We start from the raw sequence: 15,735 nt of genomic DNA, 5'->3' as shown, positions 1-15,735 counted from the left end.
TCGAAGAAGAAGGCCTCTCCTATTGGGGAACGCAGTAATTTAAAAAAAATCCTATGCACACGCAGGATCATGGTGATGCATAGCAACGAGAGGGTAAGAGTGTTGTCCGCGTACCCTCGTAGACCGTAAGCGGAAGCGTTATGACAACGCGGTTGATGTAGTCGTACGTCTTCACGATCGACCGATCCGAATACCGAAAGTATGGCACCTCCACGATCTTCACACGTTCAGCTCGGTGACGTCCCACGAACTCTCGATCCAGTTGAGTGTCGAGGGAGAGCTTCGTCAGCACGATGGCGTGATGATGGGGATGATGATGCTACTGTCGCAGGGCTTCGCCTAAGCACTACGATGATATGACCGAGGTGGATTATGGTGGAGGGGGGCACCGCACACGGTTAAGGGATCAATGATCAACTTGTGTGTCTATGGGGTGCCCCCTCCCCCGTATATAAAGGAGTGGAGGAGGGGGGAGGGCCAGCCCTCTATGGCGCGCCCTAGGGGAGTCCTACTCCCACCGGGAGTAGGATTCCCCCCTTCCAAGTAGTAGGAGTAGGAGAGAAGGAAGGGGAGGAGAGGGGAAAGGAAGGGGGGGGGGGGGGCGGCCCCCACCCAATTTGGATTGGGCTAGGGGGCGCGCCTCACACCTTTTCCCTCCCTCTCCTCTATTCCATTAAGGCCCAATAAGGCCCATATACTCCCCGGGGGTTCCGGTAACCTCCCGGTACTCTGGAAAATGCCCGAACTCATCCGGAACCAATTCGATGTCCAAACATAGGCTTCCAATATATTGATCTTTACGCCTCGACCATTTCGAGACTTCTCGACATGTCCGTGATCAAATCCGGGACTCCGAACTACCTTCGATACATCAAAACACATAAACTCATAATACCGATCGTCACTGAACATTAAGCGTGCGGACCCTACGGGTTCGAGAACTATGTAGACATGACCGAGACATGTCTCCGGTCAATAACCAATAGAGGAACCTGGATGTTCATATTGGCTCTCACATATTCTACGAATATCTTTATCGGTCAAACCGCATACGTTGTTCCCTTTGTCATTGATATGTTATTTGCTCGAGATTGGATCATCGGTATCTCAATACCTAGTTCAATCTCGTTATCGGCAAGTCTCTTTACTCATTCCGTAATGCATCATCCTGCAACTAACTCATTAGTCACATTGCTTGCAAGGCTTATATTGATGTGAGGGCCCAGAGATACCTCTCCGACAATCGGAGTGACAAATCCTAATCTCGATCTATGCCAACTCAACAAACACCATCGGAGACACCTGTAGAGCACCTTTATAATCACCCAGTTACGTTGTGACGTTTGGTAGCACACAAAGTGTTCCTCCGGTATTCGGGAGTTGCATGATCTCATAGTCATAGGAACATGTATAAGTTATGGAGAAAGCAATAGCAACAAACTAAACGATCATCGTGCTAAGCTAATGGATGGGTCAAGTCAATCACATCATTCTCTAATGATGTGATCCCGTTAATCAAATGACAACTCATGTCTATGGTTAGGAAACATAACCATCATTGATTCAACGAGCTAGTCAAGTAGAGGCATACTAGTGACATTCTGTTTGTCTATGTATTCACACATGTACTAAGTTTCCGGTTAATACAATTCTAGCATGAATATAAACATTTATCATAATATAAGGAAATATAAATAACAACTTTATTATTGCCTCTAGGGCATATTTCCTTCATCTCCCCCTCTCACCCTTCACCACTCCTTTTGCCCCCGCCCCTAGCCCAAGGAAAAAGAAGAAGGCCTCCCTGTTCCACACACACACACACACACACACACACACACACACACACACACACCTCGGTAATGTGCGGCGAGCGCAGGCGCATGGTGAAGATGCCTTTTTTCAATTGTGGAGGAGGCTGAGTTACGTGCATATCTGATTTGTATATCGTAGTGCCTGTGCAGAAGCAGGTTGTTCTGGAGACTAAATACGGTATGTGTTTAATTTCCTATCTAACACTACTGATAGATCCACACCTTAGTTGATTTGAAGAATAAGGCGACTACAATGGTGAAAATACTATTGCATTTCAAGTCATTAAACGTTAATAGAGACGTGAATAGCATGGCACATGAGACTGCAAAGTTTTGCTATGATTCAAGGGCTGATGGCACGTTAGTGGATGGTTTACTGTACTGTGTACATTGGTTGTTGAGTTTGATTGTAGGCCGGTGCTCTATGGTGTAAATAAAATGGAAGGATATCAATATTGTTATCTGATGCTTCTTCTCTCATATATAATATCTTCCCCTATGGTGGGTTAAGATAATTCTCTATACAAAACAATCATAGTATCAGAAGTTACAAAACTGGAATGCGATTACGATGATGTGTTCTATTTGCCTATAAAAAAACTACCAAATGCGCTTCTCGAAGTTGCATGAGTGCAAGAACCATTGAATGTATTTATTTTTCTGGAAGGATTCACATTGCAAACAATGCCAGGGTCGGGCATCATTGAGTTGCCGATGATAAAAAACATAAACATATTGTTCATCATCATCATGCGAACATAGCCAACTTCTCATTAAAACTCAGTGATGCAACCAATCATACAGTATGTTGTTTAGTTGCTTTCGAAGGACTCGTGTTGCCAAGTGGCACCATTAGACATCACCGAGACAAGCACTACGTGATAGATTCGATGATATGGTCAAAATGAAAACAAAAACGTAACAACAATCACTATCCCATGCGAGAGGTAGTTGACATTGCCGAGCTCAGTTGTAACCGATGAATGGAAGCATGCACCCAATCACACTCTCCCTAACATTGTACGGGAAAAATCCAAAAGCAATGGATTATGATATGTCCACCAGTAGACCACTAACTTGCTATAGAGGTTATACAATTCAACAAACATGTGCAACGATCTGTTCACTAGAAGCAATGATTTGTTCTAGAACGACTACAATAATGTATAAATCTGGTGTAATTACCTAAACCTTTGTTGTCGCTCTCAATTCTAATTTAGTACGTCCTTGAGAATCTCGAGTCAACAATGTATAAATAATCTAAACACCATTGTACTAATTTGAATAATGGGGGGGGGCGCAAAACTGTGAGCGGTGAAAAATGAGTGAAATAGACATGCTTGTTGAATTATAATAACATGTTGTGTTTAATAGTGAAAAAACCAAGCCAATATTTTCTTCATGTTAGTATGATTCGGGAGCAGTTGAAAAGGCATTAGATTTATCTATTTCATTTGAAAGGGTTCGCATTGCCAAGTAGACATTGCAGAAACTAGTACGAAAAGTCAAGCGAGAGTTGACGATACAAACAAAACATGAGGCATAAACAAAATACTAATCATCATCCCACACGAAGGATACACTGCACTGCCTAGTATCAATGTAATGAGCGCATGCAAACAACCATGTCTCCCATGGTTTCTGCATAGTGAGAAGAAACCCTAGATGCGACGAATGGATTACGATGTCTCCGCCCATAGACGACAAACAAATCCATTACCAACACGATGGGTGCAATAATTTATCTATATGCTTTGGAAGGACTCATGTTGCCAAGTGGCACCCTCAAACATCGACAAAACGAGTAAGGAAAGCCAACCAAGAGCCGATGCTATAAAAAAATAGAAACAAAAAGAAATGCCAATCGCCATTCGATTGGGAAGCCAATCTGTTTGTGGCGGTAATTGATGCATGCAGCCAAACTTGTGCTCCTTGTTTCCGCCTAGTTAGAGAACCCTTTTTTTGTAGGAGTTGCAAGAGAACCTTTGTTTCCGTTAGAGTTACGATTTTTTGCATCGATTGACGATAAATAGACTCGTTACCAACATGAAAAATGTGATAATTTATCTAACTATTTTGGAACGGCTAGCGTTGCCAAGTGGGACCCTCGGATATCACGAAAACAAGTAGGCAAAGCCAACCGAGAGTCGACAATATTGACAAAAAACACCCGTCATCATTGCACGCGGGAGATACGACACATTATCGAGACTAGCAATAACGGACACGTGAAACCAATGTGCAGTCGTTATTGTTTCCGCCTTGCCAGAGAAACCCTAGACGAGATGGGTTAGATGTTTCCATCCATATGCGACAAACATATCTATTAGCCAGTATAAATCCTAGACCGGTCAAAACCCTCGCTTTTTGAGCTCAGTTTCAGTACGTGTTTGACACAATGCAAGCCTACATGAAGGCTAACTGGTCCGCTCCAGAACGCTGATAGGCTAGAGTTGATACCAGCCACACAACCCTAAAACCTTCGGAACCCTCGCTTTCGAGCTCAGTTTCAAATACACGCAAGGTGCAACATAAGCGCATAAGAAGTTAGGGAACATAAGTAAGAACAGCTAACGACAGTCACCATTCGACACGAAGGGAGGGATACGACGCAACTGCCGACCCCGATAGTAACCGACACGTGCAACCACTCGTGTCCACCCGCTTCTACCTAGCTAGAAGAAGAAAAAGAAACATCTGGAGAGACGAAGGTTCGCGATGTCCCCGTCCATCAAGAAATGTCAAACGAATCCGTTAACAACATGGCATGGAAGTAGCAGAATAAACCATTGCACACACTTGTGCCTAGCGCATCCGCGTGCGAAAGCAACGGTTTAACACTAGTATACTAGTAGTGCGTAAGTAAGTCAGACGTAGATACCAATATCATAGTACAAGGCCATCCAAAAATCCTCGCTTTCGAGCCGTTGGCTCCACCGTACGTGGTGGACGTTAATCTACACATACATGTACACACAAACCTACCCATGAAACAAATAGAGCACAAGGCATGCACATATTTTTTTTTGTTTTAAAAGCGCACACCAAAGCGTATATATGCTGTGTGGAAATGTATGTGCATAGCATATCTTTCGAGAGGATGCGTGTAGTATACACACATACATAAATTTTATGAGATGATATGTATGTGCAATACACACACGCGCGCGCACACACACACATATTGATGGTGGAAGATTGTATGTACCATTTTATTTGATGGTTTTACTAGCTGCCGAAAATGGAGATGTTAATGGAAGCGTATATATGGAGTATATATGCATTTGTATAGGCTGCATTGATGGTGGGAGATCATGGCATTTGATACATATTGATTTTTTTGCGGAACATATATTGATTGATGATTTGTGTGTGATATATTGATGATGTGTGTGTGATATAGTATATATTATGATTTGTGTGCTATATGTACACATATTGATGGTGGGAGATTGTGTGTAGCATTTGATTTGATGGTTTTACCACCTGCTGAGAGTGGAGTTGGGTAATAATGAAAGCGTATATATGCATTTGTATTTGTATAGGCTGACTGCATTGATTGTACATATTGCTTGTACTCCCTTCGTTTCAGTTTACAAGCCCTGCGTGTATACCTAGGTTGCCAATTTTATCACTCTAATATAAACTATATAACACAAAAATTATACCGTTTGAAAATAGAAAATCTGAAGTTTATATTGATATATTTTTTGTAATATATGATTTGTATTAGGTTGGTCAAATTGATAGCCTAGGGGTACGCGCACACCCTATAAACTGAGAGAGGACGAGTATTAATCGCCTCGGAGGAGCGTACAATACTTTGGGCGGGCGCGGGGGCTGTGGCGGTGGCCCGGTCGTTTACCCGGAAGGAATAAACCGCAGACAGGAAAGGAGGGTGACGTGCGGGCCATAGCCAGGGCCAGGTGGCCGCCCCCACGTGTCATCCGATGCAGCCCGCTCCCACTGCGATAAGAAGGGGGGGCGTGTGGCCGTCCGTCGCAAGGGCAGCCAAGAAGATACAGCGCATTACCGAGACTAGCGACAATGGACGCGTGAAGCGAATGCGCAACCGTTGTTTCTGCCTAGTCAGAAAAAACCTAGACGAGATGGGTTAGATGTTTCCATCCATATGCGACAAACACATCCATTATCCACTATGATTGTAGACGGGTGAAAAACCTCGCTTTTCGAGCCCAGTTTCAGTACGTGTATGACGCAACGCAAGCCTACATGAAGGCTAACTGGTCCGCCCCAGAACCCTAATAGGCTAGAGGTGATACCAACCACACAACCCTAGAACGTTCGAAACCCTCGCTTTCGAGCTTAGTTTCAAACACACGCAAGGTGCAACAAAAAGTGTATAAGAAGGCAGGGAACATAAGCAAGAACAGTGAACGACAATCATCATTGTACACGAGGGAAGGGAAACACCGCACCACCGACCCTGGTAGTAACCGACACATGCAACCACCCATGCCCACCCGTTTGTACCTAGCTAGAAGAGGAAAGAAAAGCTCCGGAGAGACGAAGGTTTTGCGATGTCCCCGCCGATGAAGAAACGACAAACAATCCCGGTAACAACATGGCATGGAAGTAATAGAATAAACCGACGCACACACTTGTGCCCAGCTCATCCGCGGGCGAAAGCAACGGTTTAGCACCACCACTAGTGTAGTATACTAGCAGTGCGTAAGTAAGTCAGTCAGACGTATATACCAAAACCCTCGCTTTCGAGCCGTTGGCTCCACCGCACGCACAATACGCGGTGGGCGTTAACCTACACGCACGCACGCACGCACGCGTACACACAAATGTACCCATCAAAAGCGCGCATGCGAGGCATATATAGAATAAAATAGGAAGGCACGCGCGCATAAATTTATTGTTTCGAAAGCGCGCGAAGCGTATATGTGTTGCGTGGAAATGTATGCGCTATGCGTATCTTTCGAGATATACAATTTTTGTGAGATGATGATGTGTGTGTGTGCAATGCATGCACACATTGATGGTGGAGGATCAATGTGTGTGTGTGTATGTGTATAAATGATTTGATTTGATTTGATGGTGGAGTATTTACCGCCTGCCGAAAGTGGAATTGTTAATGGAGTGATGAAGTTTGTATATGTATATGCATCTGTGAGTAGTATTTGTATGGTGGAGTGCATTGATTGTACAGGATTGCTTGCTGGTATTAATCGCGTATACTTTGGGCGGGCGCGGGGGAGGGGGAGGGGGCGGAAAGAGAGAAACCGCAGGCAGGAAGAGGGTGACGTGTCATCCGGTGTAGGCCGCTCCCGCCGCGATAAGAAGGGGCCGCGGGGCGTGTGGCCGTCGCAAGGCCGGAACAGCCAGCCAGACCCCCTCCCTCCCTCCCCTCACCCCCTTCACTCCGCCCCGACCCGACCCGACCCACACCTTGGTAATACATGTGCAGCGGCGGCAGGGCCATGGCGAGGAGGTGCTGCTGCTAGGTAGGTAGGTAGGTAGGTAGGGTTTCTTTCGGCCTGGAACAAGAAGACCGTACGACGCCGACGACGAGGAGAAGGAGGAGCGTCCAGGGGCGGATCTGCTAGCGCCTTCCCGGTGAGCGCCTCTCTCTGAACCGGATCTATCCATGCCGCTCTTGGATTTTCAAATTTCAGTGTTCCCTTCTTCTTCTCTCCATGCTCCTTCATGTCCCCCCTCCCACCCTCCCACCTTCTTCGATTTCTCCGCTGCGTGGATTTTTCCTGTCGGCCCTCCATTGTCCTCGGCTCCCCGCTCCGCCGATTTCTGGCGCGAGCGGGGGCGGATCTGAGGGTTCCCCTCCCGGATTTCCCAAGAATCCCACCTAACGCTTCCCCCGCACCAACAGCAGATCCGCTCACACTTGTATCCAAAAAAATTAGTAAATTAAAATACCACTTTCCCCACCACCGCCACCATGTGCAAGATTTCCTCCTCCATGTATGCATGTTGACCAAGAAAATAATTTTATCCGCAGCGCAAGAATCCGCGCCTTATTTTATGCACGCGTGCGTGATTTCACCTGCGGATCAACTACTCTTCTACACGCAGCGCAATCTACCGCTGCCAACAACAGACAAATTTCCTGCGTCTTGATCAACTACTCTGTTTCTTCTTCTTCTTGCAGTTGCAGGAGGCCGAACGTCGCAAGGAGGCAGGCATGGAGCACTACACCATGAGGCTCAGCGCGGGCGGAGGGGCCACGCCCACCCAGCAGCAGCAGCAACAGCAGCTCTGCCCCTGGGGAGAGCCCCTGATGGTGGCGGCGCCTGACCGAAGGTCGAGGTTCTGGCAGATGGACGTGGCCGTGGCGGCACAGCCGGCCCGCATCGAGGTCATATGCCCGCTGCCGCGACGCCCGGCCCGTCCTCCACACCCCGTCGAGCCTTTCGGCAGGGCCACCTCCAGGCCTAACAACGGGTGGGTGTGGTAACTCTCTCATCATCATCATCATCCAGTTGCTTGCATACATGTTGTTGTGTGTTTAGTTAATTTAACTTGAATTGCTGATTGATATGTGGTATTAGCGTAGTCAGCTACGAGGCTGCATATGATCTTGTTAGAATCATGATTGTGTAATAAGGCGTACACTCTATTATTAATCTTGTGCAGCAGCAAGTAGGCATAAGCATGCAAGGTAGCTAGGATTTTTTTTGGAGGGAAAAGAAACATGATGTAGGGTGCTTATAACGGTCGAGAGATTATTACATGGGACATCACTAACTATACCTTACCAGAAGCTAGGAAGGCAGCGAAGCATGCACACGTTATCAGAACCTGCAGACAGCAAAGCGTGCACGTACGATGACAAAGTAGGCAACAAAGTTGGTTTAGGGTTTGCATCTTGCGAGCACACCATGCCTCAATTGAACCAACAAAAATTAGTGAAGTAGAACAGACTTGACATATAAGGCTATAACGGTCGATAGCTTCTTTCATGAGACAACACTAAATGCTTAACTAGAAGCATAAGCACGCAACGGCATAGTATGCAAACAGCATACGGTTGTATGTCCCGACAAAGTAGGCAGGGGACATAATTTAGAGTTATATACCATTTGCACGGCACATTTCATAACCGTCTGGGTACCGTTACAAAAGTTCAGTAGCGACAAATTAAGCGAGTCTGACCTATGTTGCTTTGATTTTTGCAGGACGCTACCGGTGTATAGAACAGACTCCGCCTCTGATATCCTTGATCTCATCCTCAGCAAGGTAACCTTGGTGCTTTAAATCGCCAGTTCCTGTTTATCATATACAGCACCACATCATTGATATCTGATACGAGATTGTTTGTATCTTGCCTTTCAGAATGACCCTGATGTTGATACCGATTCCAACGGCCAGGCGGGCTTTTTCTGTGGCTCGCCTCCCGTCCGCACTAACAACCCCATTGTGAATGATCCGCAGTTTGGTAGGAATACCCCCTGTTTTTCTCCTCTAGGGAGCCCATTCAGCAAGATGCTTGGTGGAAGAGCTGAAGTAGGCTCTCCGTCTTGCGGGGCGAGTAGTAGCCCGAAAGTGAGGATTGAAGGCTTTGCCTGCGGGAACAAAGAGAACCATTGTGCAGTCACCTTTGCCTGAGAGCATTTTCGCCATACCACCAATTCACCATTGACCATTAGCGCCATTTTGCACCCGCACCCCACCCCCCCAACATGTAAATTTTCCGCCCCCGAGATACAGCTAGTCCCTTTAATCCTAAGCTAAGCTAGTAGTACCTATTCGAGTCAGAGTTTATCTAGTTGAGTTGAGTTGAGTCCTCATCGTCGCCCGCCTGGTTGTTGCTTTTGAAACTGCGCAATCGCAGAGAGCTTTCGGTTATGTACATAGGCGAGGTCTCCCGTCCGTTGTGTCCTGTATCTACATCTTGTGTAATGTGTGTGTGTCTTGTGTCTAGCAAGTGTCCCCAGTCCATGGGTGTGTTCAGAGTCTAGCAAGTGTCCCAGTCCATGGTGTGTTCAGAGTCTGTAAATACCGTCTGCCCTGCATTCAGATGCATAATTAAGAAACTATTATATTATTATATTAAATCCTCTTTGTTCCTGTGGTATTATCATAGCATCTATCTGTGAATTTTGATGTTGACATTCAGCTGTCATCATATAGTTTTCTTTACACAGTTCTTAGGCAGCATCAGCCGCCCTGGTTCATTTTGTGTTTGCAGCCTGTGGTGGGGCTTTTGTGTGCACACTTCTTGGCTCGATGTAATTTTCACTGACCCTTATTTTTAGATGAACTTGGTCCAATCTGTATGCACAATACTGCTGTAACATGAATTGTACCTTGTCTGGCTTTGGTTAACCTCTTATTGTAGCAAATGAGGTGTTGTGGGCCAAAAGATGGACAATCTTGTGTTGCCCTTGAATTGTACTTTGTCTGGCCTTGTTAGTATCCTTTTGAAATCAAAGTGTTGTTGGCCAAGAGACTATCAATTCTTGTTGCCCTTTGGAGGGTGTTTGTTGCAAAGCTGATGCTGATGTGTAGTGAAATGAAACTTTATATATGTATATGGAGTGTTGTTTTGTTTGGTCCCAAGCAAGGGTGAGATGAGATGAAGAATTCTTGTTGTCTTTCCTTTGGATGTTGATGGGATGCTGCTCAATTCTAGTTGGTGTGGATGAATCTGATGCCGATGGTGATGGACAAAGATGAGACAGACGTTTGTTCTTGTTCTTGCTTTTTGTTTTGTCTCTGTTCAATATTTTCTTGTCCTAGGAATCACCATCAAATAAACAAAACTACCTCCAGGAAGGAATCATCAAGAGATACTATCCATATGAATAGCCTAACAAAACATAACCAATAATTGAATGATGAATTGCTATTCTTGTTACTCCTGTACAACAACTGGTTACATCTCATCTTGTAATAATAATACAGTATTAGCAAATTGGTGATGCTCCAATTGAGGGAGAAGAACATCTTGATGATGATGGTTACAATAACAATTGCCTCAGATTCGTGTTCTTGTTCTTGCTTCTTGTTTTTTCTAGGCTCGATTCTTATGGTAGGAATCAAAGGGGATAAAATACTCTAGATACAATCCATGTGAATAGCCTGATCTAACCACTCAGACAGAACAGAAACAAGAAACCCAGAGATGAATGATGAATTGCTATTCATAGATTGAGGCAAATGAAATGAAATGCATCATTTATTTACAAATAAAATGAAATGGACTGTCTTTTTACAACATGATGATGATGGTGATGGTTACAACAATCATTGCTGTCAAACTAAACCTGAGTTAAGGATAACTATGAACACAGCCTAGCCAATTTACAAGTGTGTACAATTTACAAATGAATGAAGGAATGCAAATGTGAATAAATTAATGGATCAGAACTACAATTAAGCTGTGCAATAATCAGTGGTGAGATGAGATGATTGGTTGTATCATCATCATCTCATCTGATGACGGCCCTCGAGTGCCTGAGGATCATGCTGAACGGCGGCGCCGGCGGCCGCACCCGGCGACCTCCGGTAGCCGTCGTTGTCGTCACAGTTGCCGCTGTCGCTCCCTTCTTCACCACCACCACCACCTTCCCCGTGCTGTCCCTCTTCCCCGTGCTCGTACTCACCTTCTGAACAGCCGCCGGAGAAGCAGCAGCAGGAGACGGAGGAGTAGGAGCGGTGGCCGCCTTCGCCGGCGTCGTCGTCTTGGCCGACGCGCGGGCAAACGCCTTCTCCAACGTGTTGCTGCTGCTAGGCGTGGGCGTCGCCGCGGGCGTGCTCCTGCGGCTGGCGCCGGCGGGCACGTCGCCGCGGAGGCTGGACTCGAGCAGCAGCACGCCGGCGCAGTGCTTGAGCACCTCGAGGCTCACGCGGGCGCCGTCCAGGCACCGGAGCCCCCGCGCCCGCCGCGCGCCGATCCCGAAGTGCTCCGCCAGGGCCGCCGACGCCGCCTCATCGTCCTGACCGTCGTCCCCGGCGACGGCCCGCCCGAAGCTGCCCTGCGCGAGGAGCACGTCGAGCGAGTCGACGACGCCCACGGGCTCCGGCGCGGGCAGGCCGAAGGCGGCGAAGGCCTCGCGCACCCGCAGGCAGCCCGAGCGCCGGATGCCGTGGCCCGCCCACACGCGGCCGTCCAGCAGCTCGAAGATGTCCTGGAAGACGTCCTCGAACGAGGGGGCCGAGGAGGGGAGGTGGACACTGCCGTCGTTGGCGACGTCGTCGGGACGGATGAGGGTGGAGTAGCTGGAGACCTCGACGAGGCGGCGCGGGCAGACGAGGGTGGCAGCGAACTCCAGCAGGCGGCACTCGCCGGGCGGCGACGGGGACTGCGCCGCCTCCACGTCGAAGAACACCATCTCCCTCTTCTTGGTGGTCGCCATTGGTGGAGGTTTCTCGGCGGTGGAGCTCTGTTTGTTTGTTTGTTTCTTGCTTGAAGGAATGGATCAATGGAGGAGGGCAAGGATGGGAGAAGGGATGATCTTGTCTTGTCGGAGGAGCCTGGTGTACCGTGTATATATAAGCTTTGACGATCAAATGGCGGGAGCACGCATGCATGCTAAGCTAGAGAGACGAGCTGAGAGGGAAGAAGAAGAAGAAGAAGAAGAAGAGGAAGAATATTTCTTGGAGAGGAGAGGGGTTGCTTGGGGTGGACGGTGCCTGAGTTTTGTGCTTGGGGACTTCCAACAGTGGAAGCAAAGCTAGCGGCTTGCTCAAAAAGGAAGGTAGGGCATGCAAGTAAGTTAGTTACTTACCTCAACATCTCAACCAGCTCTCTCATGTTGATTTTCAAAAAGGATTCCAAGTTTCACAAGCATGCAACAACATTATCCACCTTGCTAAGTTACTACCAATGCAAGAGCCCATTTCGTTTTCTCTTTTCTTCTTCCCATCACATGGACCAATTCTTCTTTTGTGTTTGTCCGTCCGTCCGTATGAACTGTACGTAAACAGACATCGACCGAAATTTTGACCAAATTCCAGTAGATTCGTCGGTGGGCGCCGGAATATATTTACCCTTGAATTATTCGGCCAAATTACAGCAAGACTTAAATTTAGAGAATTTTGAAAATCCAAATAAATAAATATATCTGAAATTGGTCGATAAGGCCCGCAATTTGCATGTTGCAGACATTGTAAACCTTGGTGTGTGCTACACGTATGCTCGAGAGGTAACAGAGAAATGTGTTATGGAAATGCTTTTCATGGTCCCACGATCAAGCAGCCTTGTTGCTGGCCTTGAGTTTTCCGTGCAGGCAATATGCAGTGGTGTGAAGCTAGGTGCAACCTAGCCTTAGGTGTGTTGTCTCCCCTTTGCGTCCGTGTGGGGGTCACCATTCTACGCACGCGCACACCTACTAGTTAGCAATTATTTATTCTAATCTTGGATGGCTAAGAAAATTCAAATACAATGACAAGAATATTCCACATACGTACTGCTCCCTTTGTTACACTTTACACGGATAGATGTTTCTTCTTCTTCTTCTTCTTCTTCTTCTTCTTCTTGGACGCTTGCAATCTTTTGTTTCAAATTCCCCTCTAGCTTGTTAATCACATGTGCGCAAATACTAACCTTTCACATCAATCTGACGTCGGTTTCGCCTTCATATCTAGAGTTCAATCATATTTGCAAAGGATTCAATGGAACCAACCAATCCACTGTCGCTGAGGTGGACAAGAAGCGGAAAGGCTATGTCTGGTTTCTTTTTTCTAAATGATAAATACCACACATGTGGCACAAAGCACCCCGGTACTGACGTTTCTTACAACTAAGTTGTCATCCGAAAAGGAAAAAAAAATCCTAAAACTTGCCAACCCAAAGAAAAGTTGTCGTGCTTGACGACTAAAGTTGCCATCCTTGTGTCATTAAACTTGTCAAATAAAATGTTCGGAGTTGCCATGTGTTTATGCCAGAAGTGTGGAACTTATCAAGGTCCTTCTTATCTGGCCTAGTGCGAGTCTGAAGTCATGTTCGCCTACAACCGCACCAAACACGGGCTAGCGCAATACTGTTTGGTTTTCTTCATCGATTATTTTGTGCATCTTACATTGCTTTTTATTGCAGTTTTTTTATAGGAACCGGGATTTTGTCCGGTTTTTGCTATTCCTTCCGGTTCCCTTATTCCTGCTTTTCTTTTGTCCAATTCTTTTTTCTACTTCTTTCAGAAAAATGAACAGTACATAAAGATTTTTTGAAAAGCATTTTTTTATCAGTTCGCAATGGTTTTTCAAGTTTGTCAGAACAAAAAAAACCCTTTTTTGGGTAGAAAACTTTCTTCGATTTATAACCTTTTCCACTTGCTCTATTTTAAATCTTATTCTATCTTTATTAGTTTTGTATCTCTGCATCTTATTATTTTTTATTACTAAAAATAGATATCAACGTTATCCTATTTTTCGAACAGAATAAACCATTTTAATACCCGATAAATATTTCTTGAATACCTGATAAACATTTCAATACATAAAAATATATTTATTAAATATTTAAAATACAAATACTTTAAATGTATATATTTAAGGCGTGTGTACTTCTCGTTCCAAGCGAGATATGGATGGCGCCTCGCCTTATTAAGACATAGGCATTCGCCTCGCCTAAATGAGGGTCTACAGTGGGTGACCTGGTAATTGTTAATTTCTTTTGCTTTTTTTGATTTTTTTTATTTTGTTTATATATTGAAATATCAAAAAACTATATTAAAAAATTACTTTAAATAATTTTTCCAGAAAATTTAAACGTGTATTAAAGAAATGTCCATGAAATGTAAGCAATTATTAACACAATTTTGAAAAAATGTTCACGCCTGTAATAATATGTTTGTGTCTTAAAAAAGGTTCAATTGTTTAATACATGTTCATGACATTTCTTAAAACTGTTCATGAAAATGTAAAAAAAATTACCTAATTTTAAAGAGTATCCATACCATTCATTTTTTCTCTTTATGAAATTTAATTTTTTGTACATTTAAATATGTTCATGCAATTTTCGAAAATGTGCAGGAAATCTATAGCATTATTCAACTTTTTATAAAATATTTATAACATGTAAATAAAATCTTTTTGTCATTGAGAAAAATGTTGGTAAACACTTAAGAAACTATTCACACGTTTTAAAGTAATGTTTATGACATTTTTGAAAAATGTTCAACGTGTGTTTAAAAATGTTTGCAAGGTAATGTTCATTTTACTAAAATGTTCAATCACTAGCACATATGCCCGTGCGTTGGAACTAGGGAGATATTTTTTACGAGAAGTATCAGGAGAGATAATTGATGTGTCCATCAAAAGGTCTCCTGACGATGTTCTCGAGATCATGTTTGGCCCACGAGTTTTTAATAGTGATGGGGTTGGTGGAGTGGTGGCCACCACCCAACTTCTGCCTTTTTTTCTCCGAGTCTACCTCCATGTCTAGGTTGCGGTTGCCTCCCCATTTTGTGCAGCACGGCGAACTTCGTGGCATAGTTGCTTTTGCTTCGACTACTCTCTCCTATGATGGTGTAACCGAATGAAGTACTAATTGCAGGAAATCCCGTTTCTTTGGTATAATAAGCACGTAACCAGGTAGTCCCTACTTTGCCAGGGTTTATTCTCTTTAATTATTTCGACGCTCACTTGCCAACATTTTTTTAATTAGAGCCAAACCAGCATATCCTCTTTTATTGGCATGTGCCCACATTTTTTTAATTATAGTCAAGTAACATATTCTCTTTTATCGTCAAATAGCACGTCGGATGCACGACAGTTCGAGTCTGGCCAGGCCGCTGGCAGGTACCAAAATGACTTGTATTTGTAAGGCGTAAATAAAAATCCAAAACAACCACTGAGTTGAAGGATCAAACTCATGACCTCAAAAACTCGACCACGTGCTGCTAGCCACTCGAACAAACAGCTCATGCTAACAAATGGCCAGAGCGAAAGTTTAAGAATATACTGTAGCGTAACATACAAAATATTTTTT

General features: G+C 44.9%; 2 protein-coding genes across 2 annotated transcripts; one reads left to right on the top strand and one right to left on the bottom strand.

The window, feature by feature from the left end:
- Nucleotides 1-7,161: 7,161 nt before the first annotated feature.
- On the top strand, nucleotides 7,162-9,869 carry LOC119357628. The gene is made up of 4 exons (XM_037624513.1): nucleotides 7,162-7,400; nucleotides 7,951-8,243; nucleotides 8,978-9,038; nucleotides 9,135-9,869. The coding sequence occupies exons 2-4, from the start codon at nucleotides 7,984-7,986 to the stop codon at nucleotides 9,405-9,407; spliced, it is 594 nt and encodes a 197-aa protein (XP_037480410.1). The 5' UTR covers nucleotides 7,162-7,400; nucleotides 7,951-7,983; the 3' UTR covers nucleotides 9,408-9,869.
- Nucleotides 9,870-10,983: 1,114 nt separating this feature from the next.
- Nucleotides 10,984-12,387, bottom strand: LOC119361576 (protein NEN4-like). Its single transcript, XM_037627034.1, has one exon. It carries the CDS (start codon nucleotides 12,158-12,160, stop codon nucleotides 11,234-11,236), a length of 927 nt encoding a protein of 308 aa, XP_037482931.1. The 5' UTR covers nucleotides 12,161-12,387; the 3' UTR covers nucleotides 10,984-11,233.
- Between the last annotated feature and the right edge of the window lie 3,348 nt (nucleotides 12,388-15,735).

Source organism: Triticum dicoccoides, chromosome 1A, assembly GCF_002162155.2.
Source record: "Triticum dicoccoides isolate Atlit2015 ecotype Zavitan chromosome 1A, WEW_v2.0, whole genome shotgun sequence".
NCBI classification, from domain to species: Eukaryota; Viridiplantae; Streptophyta; class Magnoliopsida; order Poales; family Poaceae; genus Triticum; species Triticum dicoccoides.
This window is presented reverse-complemented; position numbering and strand designations above follow the sequence as displayed.

Excerpts from the sequence above, each read along its gene's own strand:
- LOC119361576 (XM_037627034.1), bottom strand. The coding sequence starts at position 12,160 with ATGGCGACCACCAAGAAGAGGGAGATGGTGTTCTTCGACGTGGAGGCG.
- LOC119357628 (XM_037624513.1), top strand. The coding sequence starts at position 7,984 with ATGGAGCACTACACCATGAGGCTCAGCGCGGGCGGAGGGGCCACGCCC. Across the intron at positions 8,244-8,977 it reads ACCTCCAGGCCTAACAACGG|GACGCTACCGGTGTATAGAA; the intron begins GTGGGTGTGGTA and ends TGATTTTTGCAG. Across the intron at positions 9,039-9,134 it reads TTGATCTCATCCTCAGCAAG|AATGACCCTGATGTTGATAC; the intron begins GTAACCTTGGTG and ends CTTGCCTTTCAG.